Raw genomic sequence first — 15,508 nt, forward strand, 5'->3', positions numbered from 1 at the left:
TGTTGAAATTCGTATCTTACATGCATATCATAATGGGGTGAAGATTTAATCTGTTTGGGTGCATCTTAAGCGAGGGGGACTTCAATCTTGGAAGGGCGTGTGGATCTGGGACACGACCGTGGTCAGAGATTTGTAACAGGTAAGTTTGTTGCTTCTACAACTCTCTCAAAGTTTTGTTCACATTAGATTTGACATAATATACCATTATATATTTATATGCTTAATGATCTACCCCTTGTCTTGAGTCTCTATTTATAGTTGATGAATGAAGTTTACAATGACTACACTGTCCTTAGTACTATAAGCTCTTAAAAGAAAAAGACATACATTATTTTCTCTAAAAAACACTTTTGGGCCAACCTTATGAGAAGAACACTAATTTACACCTTTGCCATCTCTTTGACGTAGGGAATGTATTTACCTGAACGCCCATTTGAGATGTCTTCCAATAGAGGCATAAGAATAAATGACTAAAATTACTCTAATAGGATTAAAAGTTATATTAGTGCATAGAAAGTATTCTTTGTATCTAATTGAATGAATGTGTGGCTATATCAATCTATTGTAGAGAACCTTTTGGTCAACAAATGAAGATTTTAACACATTCTAAATTAACTTGAATCTAAACAAGAATACTAAACAAATATTGGTTTCTAAGTTGAGCCTGGAGCTTTAACTCATTACAAAGAGAGCCCTTGCTTAATTATGCTACTAATTAACTGGCCATATGTGTAGAGATTATAATCAATGGTACCCCCAATTGTATTAATCGAAGTTTGTCTAACTTTAGCAACAAACATGAGAGGTAACCGATCAATAAATTTTGATTTCCAATATTCATTATTGGCATCATTTCGTTGCATAACTTTGGTAATAAAGACGTCTTTATACCAACAAAATTGGCTAAGTTTCTTACCAACAAAATTAAAGAATAGTTTCACATGGATTAGTGAGTACAAAGATTTTGAGTTTATTAGTAGGGAAAGAGGTTTCCTAAGTTGGTTAGTCATTTTGGGATGGGCTTTGGACCCAACTTTTCATGGTATCAGAGCATTAAATTTAAGATCCACACTTCAAAATGAATGCTCTGAGAAGATATGATCAACACCTCTCATAGAAGGCTCCTTGTGAAGGAAGATAAAAAGGTGTGAGATAAGTTTCTTCATTATTTTTTTTTATTACTTTATGTTACTGGTTTCCAAATTTAGAAGATGAGTTAAAGATGATTATGTGAATGTTTTTCATCTTATGAGATTATGGATATGAATGTCTCTCGATCTAGAAGAAGTTATCAAAGTAGTTTTGTTGGTTTGGAATTTTATCTAATTGAGACCAATTCATGATAAGATTGTTGGGAAACAATTTGTGGGAACAAGAGTCCCTTGATATAGAAGATTGATATTGAGTTTCTTATGAGTGGTTATTCGAAAAAAAAAATCAGAATAATGATTATTTAGCATCAATGCTATAGTTCTTCATGCACTGAGTTGTTTGAAGATTACTACTTGGTTTTTTATTAGAATTTATTGGAGATTTGTTTTTGTTGAAGTGCCTATTATAGCTGAAGAAAATATAAGTAACAAAGGGGATATACTCATAATCACCACTATACCCTTACGAGGGGTATCAAATTTTATGAGTTGGTCCACATCGGTTAGAAGGTTTCTTATAACAAAGGACCTACTTTGTCACCTCACCAACCGTGGAGCACCTATTGATGAAGAAGGTATTTTTTTATAACAAATGGTTGAAAAATGATACCTTGGTGATTAGTTGGCTAATTAACAACATGGAATAATATGTCTCCAAAAATGTTATTCATCTTGACACTGCTAAACAAATTTTCGAGACATGTGCTAAGTTGTACTCTAGTCCAAACAATCTACATAGACCATATGATATTCTCTAGAGGATGTTGAACACTAAACAAGGAGACAACAACCATGAGTACTTGGCCCGCTTTAGAGGTTTTCTTCAAGAATGGAAATTAGCTCAACCTTCAACCACAAATATTTCTATCCAAGACAAGCAGAAAGAAGCATTAATTACTGCCATTTGCCTTGCAAATATTAAACCACATCTTGAAATTGCCAAGAGTCAACTTCTGAGTGCTTCTACTGTCCCCATGTTTGATGATGTATGTGCAATACTACTCTGTATTTCGGACACTTCTTCCTCTACTACTGAAGTCTCATCTGCTATGTATTTAGAACATAGGGGAACATCATCTGACCGCGATCGAGGCCGAGGCAGAGGTTATAGAGGAGGACGAGGAAGAGGTGGAAGGAATGGCTTCGCTAGAGCAAGTGGGAAAGAATGTACTCCTTGTAAGAAATATGGCCACACTGTAGATACATGCTATTTCAAGGAATGCAGTTATTGTGGACAATATGGTCACCATAGATAAATATGTTATAAAACCAATGACAAATCAGACTTGACAAAGGCTAATCAAGCCTTTGTGAGCGATACAAAAGAGGACCAGCCCACAAAATCCACGAAAAGAAAAATTTGACTGATGAAGAGTATGAGATGTTTCAGAAAATGAAGACAATGATGGGTTCTACTCCTAGTTCCTCAGCAACTACCGCTGCCACCATTGCTTTAGGTATGCTATCTACCTCATCTTCATCCTGGATAATTGACTTAGGAGCCTCCGAGCATCTTACAGGTAACAAAAATTTATTACATTTTTTATCTCCGTATCTTTCACACAAGTTTGTTACCATACCTAACGGTTCTCAAACCGAAGTCTAAGTGCAAGGACCCACTTCCATTACACCATCACTTCCGCTCATTGATATTCTATTTGTTCCTCCCTTTCCTTTGAATCTGTTATCTGTTAGTCAGCTGACAAATATTTTAATTGCTCTATTACCTTCTCACCCACTCCGTCTGTATTTCAGGATCTTATAATGAAGTAGGTGATTAGTGGAGGCCATGAACAAGGGGGATTTTACTACCTGGATATGCCATAAATAAATGCAGTTTCCACCAGTGAAAATGAGACAAGGTTGTGGCACAACCGGTTGGGATATCCATTTGCGCAATCTCTTCATTATATATTTCCTACTCTAAAAGTTAGGTCAAAATTTAATTGTGAAATATGTCAAATTAGTAAACATCAAAGGAGTACATATTTTCCTCGTCCAAAAGTCAAAAGTGTTACTCCATTTTCATTAATTCATACTGATGTCTAGGGACCCTTAAGTGTCTCAAATATTTCTCAAGCTAAATATTTTATTATATTTATTAATGATTTCACTCGCACCACTTGGTTGTTTCTATTTAAAGAGTGATCAGAAAATAAAAATACTCAGTTTGGTCAGAAAATAAAAATACTCCGGTCTGATAAATCCAAAGAATACATTTCCAAAGACCTTGACTCCTTTTGTCAAAAAAATGGCATTATCCATCAAACATCATGTGCCTTCACTCCTTAACAAAATGGTGTAGCCAAACAAAAAAATTGTCATATTCTTGAGGTAGCTCGAGGTTTATTATATGCCATAAAAGTTTCATACTTTTATTGGCCTCATGCAGTCTTTATTGTATGTTTTCTTTTAAATTGTCTACCATCTTCCGTTCTTGATAATAAATCTCTTTACTCTATATTATTACCAAATGATGATCCGTTTTCACTACCTTTGAGAGTCTTCGGATGTCAATGTTTTATTCATAATTCATTCTTCAAACAACAAACTTAATTCTAAATCTATCAAGTGTATCTTCTTGGGATACTCTCACACACAAAAGTGTTATGTTTGTTATAGTCTCACTCTTCAACGTTTACTTGTGTCAAGGGATGTAACATTTTTTGAAGACTCATCATTCTATTCTAACAGTGCTCCTCCTGGTCTGTCTTTAGTACCAGGTTCTCCTAGACCGATTGTGCCCCATGATACAAAAATTATTCAACACTAGAGCAATTGGCTGACACCACAACTGTCAAGTTGACAGATCCCATCGAGGTAAGTCTATCCTCTCCAGTTGTTTTTGGCCCTCAATATAATACTCGTCCTATTGCTATAAAAAAATAACCTAGATCATGCACTAGACCTTCTACTTCTCATCCCATTTCAAATTTTGTGTCTCGTTATCTCCTATCACCTTTATGTTGTCAATTTTTTTCTTCTATTTCCTCTATATATGTTCCACAATCCTATCAGGAGGCTCCACAACATTCAGGGTGGAAGGCAGGAATGGATGAAAAAATAAAGGCACTTCATGAAAATCAGACATGGTCACCGGTTCCTCTTTCGTCAGATAAGAAACCCGTTATTTGCAAATGGGTTTTTACTGTTAAACATAATCTAGATGGGTCAATTGCACGACTGAAGGGTTGACTTGTTGCTAAAGGTTATACTCAGTGTTATGGTATTGATTATGAAGAAACCTTCTCTCCAGTGGTAAAAATGAACTCAGTGTTATTATCTTTGGCGGCTAATTCTTCATGGCAGACATATCAACTTGATGTGAAAAATATTTTTCTGAATAGGGATATTCAAGAAGAAATTTATATACATCAACCACCTAGGTATGTGGTTGAGGGGGAGTCCATATGTTGACTAAAAAAATCTTTGTATGGTCTAAAGCAATCCCTTCATGCTTGGTTTGAAAATTATAGTCAAACCCTCATATGGACTGGATTTTACAGATGCTCTGAAGATCACTCAGTATTTGTTAAAAACACACCTAGAGGCAAGGTAATTCTAGCAGTATATGTTGATGATATCATTTTAATTAGTAGTGATTCTGAGGGCATCCAAGAAACAAAAGAAAAATATGTGTTGAATTCAAGACAAAGGATCTTGGACTACTCAAATATTTTTTGGCTATTGTATTACAATCCAGACATAGGATTGTGCTATCCCAAAGGAAGTATGCTTTTGATCTACTGGAGGAGACAAGAATGATGGGATACAAACCAACAAAAACTCCTATGGACTCAAGTACAAAATTATGTGCAGATACTGGAGAAGATGTAGATATCGGAAAATATCAAAGACTAGTGGGAAGACTTATTGACCTGTACGTAACAAGGCCAGATATATCATATGCAATAAGTGTGGTGAGTCAATATATGCACAAACCACAACTTAGTCATTGGCAAGCAATAGAAAGGATATTACGATATCTTAAAGGAGCTCTAGGAAGAGGGTTTCTCTATAAAAATCATGGCCACTTCAACATCGAAGGATTCTCATATGCAGACTGGGTCGGATCCCCGGATGACAGGAAATCTACTTCAGGATTTTGTATGATGGTTGGAGGGAGTTTTGTTACATAGAGAAACAAGAAGCAAAATGTAGTTGCACGGTCTAGTGTAGAAGCAAAATATAGAGCCATGACACACACTGTTAGTGAACTTCTATGGATCAGATCTCTTCTCACTGAATTGGGATTCTACAAAAAAAAACTCTGACAGATCTATATTGTGATAATCAAACAACAATACACGTTACATCGAATCAGTCTTTCATGAATGAACAAAGCATATTGAAGTGGACTGCCACTTTATATGAGAAAAGTTCCAAACAGACCTTTTATCTCTAATGTATATATCATCACAAAGTCAAGTTGCAAATATTCTCACCAAGCCGGTCAATCACAAGATTATGTCTACCATCTACAGCAAGTTGGGCATCTACAATGTTTTCTCACCCCCAACTTGAGGGGGAGTGTTATAATGTGGGACCCACCATGGTTGCACGAGTTGGTGGGACCCACCATGAGGACGTGGGATGCCAAGAAGAGTCCTTACCCAAGCTGGTATGAGTTAGGAGATAAAAAGTACAAGTTGGAATAAGTTAGAAGATTTGAAGATCAAGTGGGACCCATAAAGATACCACGAGTTGGTAACCTTATCAACATGAGCTAGAAGATCATGTGGGACCCATAAAGATAAGACCACGAGCTAGCCTCCTCTCTTATGTCCACGTGATTAAAGAAGAGTTAGAGTTCAAGTTATATTAAACCTCTAGTAGATTGTGTTATCTTTTCATGATAGACTAATCTTAGAGAGTTAGAGTTGAAATATAATTAGGAGACTTAAAGTTTAATTGTATAAGGACTCTATCACTTCTTCTACTATAAATAGAGGTGTTGTAACTCAAAATTAATCAAGTTCTACAATTCTTTCTTGAGTAAATCTCTCTCTCTCTCTCTCTCTCTCTCATTATTTGACTCACATCTCGGTTTCTCTTCTCCATTTCTCTCTACCCAGGAGTCTTCTTCCCTTTTTCTTTTTTTTCTTTCTCTCTTCCCTTGCTCGGGTTATTAGAAAAGGGATCATAAATTCAACATGATATCAGAGCAGGTACTCATATGTGGGCCTACAACTAAACTATCCACTTGTAGAGTCACAAAAGAGGGCTTACACCTAAAAATTATCCACTTGTAGAGTCACAAAAGAGGGTTTACATCTAAAATTATTCTCTTGTAAAAGCTACAAAAAAGGGCATACACGTGAGGGGGAGTGTTAAGGAATAGTCTCACATGGATTAGTGAGTATAAAAATCTTGAGTTTATTAGTAAGGAAAAATATTTCTTAAGTTGGCTAGTCATTTTGGTATAAGCCTTGGACCCAACTTTTCACTACTATCATATAATTAATATTCAGATAAACTATCTATGTTCCATTCATAGATACTTCTTCCATCATAGGACTTTCAATCTATTGTAGAGAAATACCAGAATCTTTCACCCTTTTTCCTAATTTTTAGAGGAAAAAAATATTAAGTTTTCTACACCCTTAGAAATTTTGAAGAGACAAAAGATTTTTCTCCAATTAATTTAATCAAATTTATAGATTTTTTTAGAGTGAGGAAAGGTGGCATGTGGCTTAGGTTTCATAGGGCCTTTTTCAGACTTGGCCCATTACAAATCCCACCACACGCCCCTATAGAAGCCAACAAAGAGCCCCAATCCAGCACACATTTCAAAGCGCTTTTATGCGTACGTGGCGCAATGCAGGTGCGGCCACGTTGGCTTCGTCTGTCGCCAGTAGCTGTGGCGGAGAACCGGAGAAGTTATAGAAAAGGAGATAAGGAAGCCATCCATGAATGACGTTCTCCCGATTTTCTCCTTCACAATAAATATTTTAAATAATTAAAATATTCAAAAGGGAATAATTATCGGGATTAGCCTCAATTTTTCGGGGTTTTATCACGAGAAATTGAATATTCAATATTCAAAGGTTTAATTTTAATTTTAATTTTAATTTTAATTTTAATTTTAATGTTAATTTTAAAAATATAATTATAATGCAAAAATATAAAATTAAACCTTTAATTTTTACACAAAGATTAATTTAATTATTAATTAAATTCTAAATAATAAAAATAATTTATAGTGCTCTATTGATTGATTGTGTGATCCTATTTTATCTTCGAAGACATGTATGAGAGTCTATCAATCTTCTTTATCTACCATGTGTCGAATTTCTTTTTCTCTTCGTTTGTCGGCATTGTCACTCCCCTTCGTCTTTCGAATTTCTTTTTCCCTTCGTTTGTCCGCATTGTCACTCCCCTTCCTCGTTACCTTGCTATTTGTAACTTTACATTCTTATATTTGAGATAAAAAAAAAAACCCAAAGTAGCCACAAATGTAGAATTTTCCGTTCAACCACCACTTTTTTCAAAGAAAAACATAGGAGAGAAATTATGGACCGATAAAATCCCGATAAATTGCAGTCCTGGTAAGAATCGTAAGATACAAATTTCGATTTAATGGATTTAATAGCTGAAGCGCGTCCGAGTATTTATAAATCCTTTCAGTGGCGTACACGAGCTCGTCGAGACTCCATACAAACATATCATCTCTTCCTCCTTCGTATCCTCTCGTTACCCTCCCTCTGCCCATGGATCCTTACAAGGTATGGCGTTTCTTGGTTTAGTCCGTTTATCTGAGTGATTTCTGTACTGGATGTTTCTTTTTGGTCACTCATCGGCTGGAACAATATTTTTTCTTGTGTAGTTGATTGATTTGTGTAAGTGTTTCATCTCTGATTTCAATGAAACAGTATTTGTTCCGTGTTTTTTTAAGCCGGCATGGGTTGATCTTACCAATTCCCTCATGGGATCTTTGAATATTTTGTTGTTTATTAACATTTTGGTTAGGGTAGGCTTGCTTTTTTCTTTTTCTTGTTCTCTTTTTTGTTTTTTTTTTTTTTGCATTTCTTGCGTTGTTATATTCCTGTAGGACTTTTATTTCATTATGCTTTTTGTCTTTCTTTAATTTTATGGAACCTGAGCTAAGAATTCTTGAAACTTGATGCAGTACCGCCCTTCAAGCGCTGTCAATTCTCCTTTCTTCACCACAAACTCTGGTGCGCCTGTTTGGAACAACAACTCTTCTCTAACTGTTGGATCAAGAGGTACGGTTGCCATTTCTATAGTATTTGAAAGATGCCAGCGTTGACTGTTTCTGTTATTGATTTGCTTGCTCTGTTTGGGGGTTAATTTTGTGCTGGGATCTAATTCTTAAGTATTAGGTTAAGAGTAATAACTTTGATTACTCTTGTTGTTTTTATGTTTTATTCCTGACGAGGTTTTGTTGTTGATGTCATAGTTTAAGTGTTCATCCAGTTTTTGTCTTTATTCCCACTGTTGAATGGTCATGACAGATTGTATAGAGTGGACATCAATTGTTATCATCGGCTTCTTTGCAGTTAGTATTTAGATTCGTCAGTAATGATCCAACAGGAACGCTAGGCCATGCTATTTGATGCGGTAGGCCTTACTGATGCTCCTTACTTAGGGCAGCCGCTAATTACACTAATCTAATAGATTTTTTATCCTCCTGCTACAAACAGGGTAATGGGGTTAGATTTGTTTTGCACACTGATATTTTTCCAAACATGCATCATGCTTTTTTCTGGTTTTAATGTCCGGCCAATGTTAAGGTTTTTTAATGTGAAAGTGCTCAATAGACCAAAAGTTATATTTAATTCAAGAGAACAAAAGTTATATTTATTAAATATTTGGTTGTTGCTAAAGCCTCTAGAATTTCTTCAAACTGGATTGGTTCTTAATCAACAATATTTTGATTTCGATATTGATTGGTACTCCTGAGTTCTTAAATCTTCTATTCCTCACTATCTTTTAAGAAATAAAAGGTTAAAATATTTTCAATGCTTCAATTTCTTATTGGTCAGGGCCAATCCTCCTTGAGGACTACCATGTAGTGGAGAAACTTGCCAACTTTGACAGGGAGCGCATTCCAGAGCGTGTTGTTCATGCCAGGGGAGCCAGTGCAAAGGGTTTCTTTGAAGTCACCCATGATATCTCCCACCTCACTTGTGCTGATTTCTTGCGGGCCCCAGGTGTTCAAACCCCAGTGATTGTTCGCTTTTCCACTGTTATCCATGAGCGTGGTAGCCCTGAGACCCTGAGAGACCCTCGTGGTTTTGCTGTAAAATTCTACACAAGAGAGGTATTGACTTTGAAGAGATGTGTTCCATTATTATTATCATAATTGTAAGTTAAATAACCTGATAGATATTTCTGTTTGATTCCCTTGTACAATATATACTAGGTCTTGAACAGTTATGCAGGAATCTGAACACTTATCAATCATTTCAATCAAATCTAGAGATTTAAATTTTTTTGGGTGTTGTTCAGTAGATAAAAGCTACAGACTGAAGTGACAATAATTTGGCTATCAGATTGTTCATCATGTGAAGAGTTATGAATCATAACCATACAAGATTTTCTAAAAAAACATCATCATAAGAGATGGCAACGTATAAGTGGTCCTCATTCATCTGCTGCAACTCTTCTCTTGGTGATTACCTGTTGACTGATTTCTTGGTTGTCTTCCTTATGATGTGAGAATGTTTTTCTTCTTGTTTGTCTTACCAATCAAATTTTCTTTGCATTGCCTGTGCATTTTTTCTCTCAGCATTTCCCTTTATTTTTGGCTATTTGAGGAAAAGGATATACTAAATTCCTTACAGGAACACTTCCTGCCTTGAAATTGCATATATGATTGACTATTACCTTTCTTCGTTTGTTCAGGGAAACTTTGACCTTGTTGGGAACAACTTCCCTGTCTTTTTTATCCGTGATGGAATGAAGTTCCCTGACATGGTCCATGCCCTCAAGCCCAATCCGAAGTCCCACATCCAGGAAAATTGGAGGATCCTAGATTTCTTTTCCCACCATCCCGAGAGCTTGCATATGTTTAGCTTCCTCTTTGATGATGTGGGTGTCCCACTTGACTACAGGCACATGGATGGATCTGGTGTCAACACCTACACGCTCATCAACAAGGAAGGGAAGGCCTATTATGTGAAATTCCACTGGAGACCAACTTGTGGAGTCAAGTGTTTGTTGGAGGATGAGGCTGTGGTTGTTGGAGGAAACAATCACAGCCATGCGACTAAGGATCTTTATGACTCAATTGCTGCTGGAAACTATCCTGAGTGGAAGCTTTTCATTCAAACCATTGATCCAAATCACGAGGACCAGTTTGATTTTGATCCACTGGATGTTACAAAAACCTGGCCTGAGGACATCCTTCCTCTTCAACCAGTTGGTCGATTGGTCCTGAACAAGAACATTGATAACTTCTTTGCAGAGAACGAGCAGTTGGCATTCTGTCCTGCCATCGTTGTTCCTGGTATTTATTACTCAGATGATAAACTGCTCCAGACTAGGATTTTCTCCTATGCTGATACCCAAAGGCACCGGCTTGGGCCAAATTACTTGATGCTCCCAGCAAATGCACCAAAATGTGCACACCACAACAACCACCATGATGGTTTCATGAACTTCATGCATAGGGATGAGGAGGTAAATTGTCCTTTATAGTTTGTGGTGTTACTCGAATACACTTGTGTGAATCCTTTTTACAGAATACTTGATTCCATGCTGTAGATTCATTTACAGTTTTGCTTCTTTCTGTTTCAGGTGAACTATTTCCCATCAAGATATGATCCTGCTCGACATGCTGAGAGATACCCTATACCATCCAGAATTTGCACAGGAAGTCGGGAAAGGGTGAGCATATGCAAAGTTTTTGTTCATTATACAGAATGTAGCCATTACACCTGTTATTTTAGGTCCAAAACATCCATTTATGACCATTTCTAGTTTCAGCAAACTTCACAATAAGAAGTTTATACTAAATTCTCTGTATTTCTATTTTATGAGCTTGATAAAACTTCTGTTGACATTTGGTAATTTCTAATGCAAAACTAACTTCATGTGTTGATGAATGTAGTGTGTGATTGAGAAGGAAAACAATTTCAAGCAGCCTGGAGAGAGGTACCGTTCCTGGGCCCCAGACAGGTAAATAAATGGTTGCTTGACAAATTGAGGTCTCATGGCTTGGATGAAACAGAAAATGGTTGGAGATTGTTGGCTATTGAAAATTTCATGTTGTTTACCTTCTTTACCATTTTCAGGCAAGAGAGGTTTATCCGCAGGTGGGTTGAGGCCTTGTCTGACCCAAGGGTTACTCATGAAATCCGCAGCATCTGGATCTCATACTGGTCTCAAGTGAGTTTTCTCTCTGGCACTCATGTTTGTGTTTATTTTATCTACCTTGTATGGGTTTAACGAATCTGGATGTTTCTTTTTTGACCCTGTTGCAGAGTGACAAGTCTCTGGGTCAGAAGCTGGCATCTCGCCTTAACGTTAAGCCTCACATGTGAAGCAAATCTCATCCGGAGCCATTTTGAGTTGCAGAGACGACAACCAAAAGAAGGGAGATATGGCATATGGAGACATGAACTTGTGTGCTGTGATGAGCTGTATAATTTCATGTAATAAACTGCAACTTTAATGCAAAATATTCTCATATTGGTAATATGTTTTCTACTGCACTCTCTTTTCTCTTTGCTCTTCTTCCTCTCAGCAACAGCAACTGCAGCTGTTTTATTATGATTGAAGACCTGCTTGGTTATTTTCTTTGTTAAAGAACGGTAGAATTGGACACATTCCTATTGAACATTTGATTACAGGGGTGTATCTGCTGAAAATTTCATGTTTGGCCAAAAAAATTCTATTTTCATAGCCATTCACACTTATTTGAACCTCATTAAACTTAATTAAAATTCTATTTTAAAACTTTTTAAAATATTTTTATTTTATATGTTAATCTTTGGAAGGCCAACGAGGTCAATCTTTGGTTGAGCACATATGTAATAGTTGTAGATCAAGAACCTTGCCTTAAGGTACCAACCAAAAGTCATACTCTCATCCTTTCCTTTAAGCTCCACAACATTGTCAAGGTACAATGAGAAAACAATATGAAAAACAGTGCAGGAATCCATATTGGAAAGATGCAAGAAATCCCCACTCACCTAAAGAAGGTAGTTCTTAACAACCAACTTCTCCGATACTCTATGTCCCAATTATGATGATACAAACAACAACTTTAGAAGCTCAGGTGATAGAGTCATATTAATTAATGAATTAAATTGATGAACATATTCGGGCAAGAAATGCTCAATTGCAAAACTCATGTCCAAAATAGAGTTATTGATATATATATACACACACACATATACACAAGGTTGATCCAATACGAAAATCATTTGGTGCGAAACATGTGAAACGATTGAGATAGCCGTTGATCGAACAGCTGAGATAGCCATTGATCATTATCAGATGGCTGAAATAATATTTTGCATGTTTCACACCAAATGATTTTTCGTATTGGATCAGCCCTATATATATTACAAAATCTTCCCATCCAAAAGATCCTCCTCACTTCTTTTGCTCCAATTGCAAATCAATAGGTTCTTCAACTTTTAGAGGGAAAACACTTTGTGAATGGACTCTTTAAAGTCAATAAAGATGTTATCTAAAACTCTCAACCAATATATGGAACCAAGAGGTTTCTTAATCATATGCTAAGCCCTAAAACTGCGTTTTGGGCCACCCAAACTCTAACAGTTTGATGGAAATTGCAATCCCAAGCAACATGTCACCCACTTTACCAAAACTTGCAACAACACCGGAACTTACGGTAACTTAATGGTGAAACAATTTAATTGCTCTTTAGAAGGAAATGCCTTTAACTGGTATTTTTAATTGCTTCGAGAGTCAATTGATAGTTGATAACAAGTCAAAAATAAATTCTTATGTTGATTCTATGGCACTCACTGCAACATCACCTTGTTGGACCACACCAATACTAAGTAATGAAAAGATGAAAACAGTAATAAACTATATTAACTGTTAGCAAAACTTTAGTTTGAACTGCAAAGATAACACAAACCTCTCGATGGAGACAAAAATCCAGATACGCATGCAAATGGTAAAATGTGGTTTGCTCTACTTTCATCAAAGTAAGAAGTCGAAAGATTGGTGTACGTCCTCAACATAAGCTATCTGATTCTAACAAGGATTTGTCTTCTATTTCCACTTCTCACTCAAAACTCAAACTCCAGCTAGTTAAAGTGTTTCCCAACAACTAAGTTTGATCCTAAACAAGAGTCCCAACATATGAGGCCAATGGGCCATGGTGCCACTCTAGCTGGGGTTGTTCATAGCTGCCAGTATTGATCCTTGCCACATTATAAATCTTCTCATTTGGCACCAACAGAGCCAGTCTAGCTCTGTTACCATCGTCACTCTGTTAAGATTTACTTTGAGATTTCTTCCCTTAAGGAGAAATCATGTAAATATTCTGTAAATCCAGTGATTGTGTAATCTCGTTAATCACTCATAATTCTTCCATGTATATTTTGTAAAATGGTTATTTAAGTCGATGATGTGAATGAGAAAATATGACTGAAATTGAAGTATTATTTTTGACTTGGTATCAAAACAGGAGAATCCTTCTCCTTCTCGTCGCCGAATAACAGAGCGAAAGCTCTGTCCAGTAGTCTCTCCCGTAGCCGAAGAACAGAGCTGCAACTCTGTCGCCGAAAAAAAAAATAGAGAAGGTCTACTTCGTGAACGAAGAAGACACTATTTGCATTTCTCTTTGGTCGTCGTTGTAACACAAAACCACCACCACCTGAACTCCTGAAATCCATCGACGAACCGCCGCCGAACCACCTTCCAGCGATCGGCACTAGCGTCACCGACACAGAGGACAAAGAGCCACACCAATGTCTTGAGCTTGATTTATCTCCGTTGTTGCCCCCACTCCGGCGGACCGTCCAGACGACGCCGACGACTGAAGTTGAGCCATCGATCGGCCTTCTAGCATACCGCCAGCCCGAACGTCGTCGGTGAAGAAGAAGCCGCACCGTCGACGAAGAAGACGAAGGTACGAAAAACAAAAAAAAATAAAAATCGCTTCCGTTAACTTAGGTCCCGCATTTTATTTTTCTGGCGGGTCGCAACAACTTCTTGAACCAGACCAAAAATAGAGACATGGACCACTTTTCAGATCGGACCGAACCAAAAACAGATACCCAACTCGGGTCAACCCATTTGGTAGACCGGACCGGACCAGTATTTTTTGGGTGATCATCACCGATCTACTGATCTTCTTGTATCATGTCGAAGGAATCAAAACCAGAGCGTATTTGTACTCACTATAGTGAGACTGGGCATACAAAGTCAAAATGTTATAAACTTATTGGGTATCCAGAATGGTGGAATGCTACTAAAGCGCCTCACAAACGGAACACTAAACCAAATAATCATACTTCCGTTGCAGTAGCAGAACTCTCCACCTCTACTACATTCGGTATGGTTTTTAATATTTCTACTCTTAGTAGAAATAGTGAATGGATAATTGATTCTGGTGCTACTGATCATATGACCTTTGACAATCATCATGTTGAAATTATGAAACCATCTGAACAACATATCATATCTACAGCAAATGGTACTCCCTCTCACGTTATTGGAGAACGTTCCATCACCCTCACTAAAAATCTGAGTCTTGATTCTATATTAGTTGTTCCAACCCTCAATCATAATTTATTATCAGTGGCTCAAATAACTCACACTTTGCATTGTATTCTGATTTTTGGCCTAACCATTGTGTGTTCAAGGACATTCGAATTCGGAAGACAATTGGTTATGGTACTAGAAGGGGAAAACTTTATTACCTTGATCTGAAGCAAGAGAATTCTCATCAGTTAGCTCAAGCATTTTTCGTAAATAAATCTGCAGAAAATGAGATTTGGTTATGACATAAAAGGTTGGGTCACTCATCTTTTGGTTATTTAAAGAAACTGTTTCCAAAACTATTTGCTAGATTATCTGTTTCAGATTTTAAGTGTGAGGTATGTGAATTGGCTAAAAGCCACCGTGTTCCATTTCAAATAAGCATGAATAGGAGTCCAACACCCTTTATGATTATCCACTCTGATGTATGGGGTCCAGCAAATATAGCCTCTCTGAGTGATAAACGGTGATTTGTTTCCTTTATTGATGATCACACCCTGATGACTTGGATTGGCTTAATGAAATAAAAAAGTGAAGTTAGTTCATTGTTCAAACAATTTCACAAAATGATAGCCACTGAGTACCATTCTACAATACAAATTCTCCGTAGTGACAATGGTGGAGAATTTGTTAAACAAGGTTTGAAA

At 36.8% G+C, this 15,508-nt stretch overlaps 1 protein-coding gene across 1 annotated transcript; it reads left to right on the forward strand.

The window, feature by feature from the left end:
• The first annotated feature begins 7,772 nt into the window (after positions 1 to 7,772).
• LOC137944755 (catalase isozyme 1) lies at positions 7,773 to 11,939 on the forward strand. Its single transcript, XM_068790494.1, has 8 exons — positions 7,773 to 7,876; positions 8,281 to 8,377; positions 9,158 to 9,435; positions 10,020 to 10,796; positions 10,914 to 11,003; positions 11,227 to 11,294; positions 11,411 to 11,504; positions 11,600 to 11,939. Exons 1-8 carry the CDS (start codon positions 7,862 to 7,864, stop codon positions 11,657 to 11,659), a joined length of 1,479 nt encoding a protein of 492 aa, XP_068646595.1. The 5' UTR covers positions 7,773 to 7,861; the 3' UTR covers positions 11,660 to 11,939.
• Positions 11,940 to 15,508: the final 3,569 nt, after the last annotated feature.

This window comes from Aristolochia californica, unplaced genomic scaffold (genome assembly GCF_029961685.1).
Source record: "Aristolochia californica isolate CCGP_79_NKW_82.1479 unplaced genomic scaffold, dmAriCali1.0.hap1 SCAF_11, whole genome shotgun sequence".
Lineage (NCBI taxonomy): Eukaryota > Viridiplantae > Streptophyta > Magnoliopsida > Piperales > Aristolochiaceae > Aristolochia > Aristolochia californica.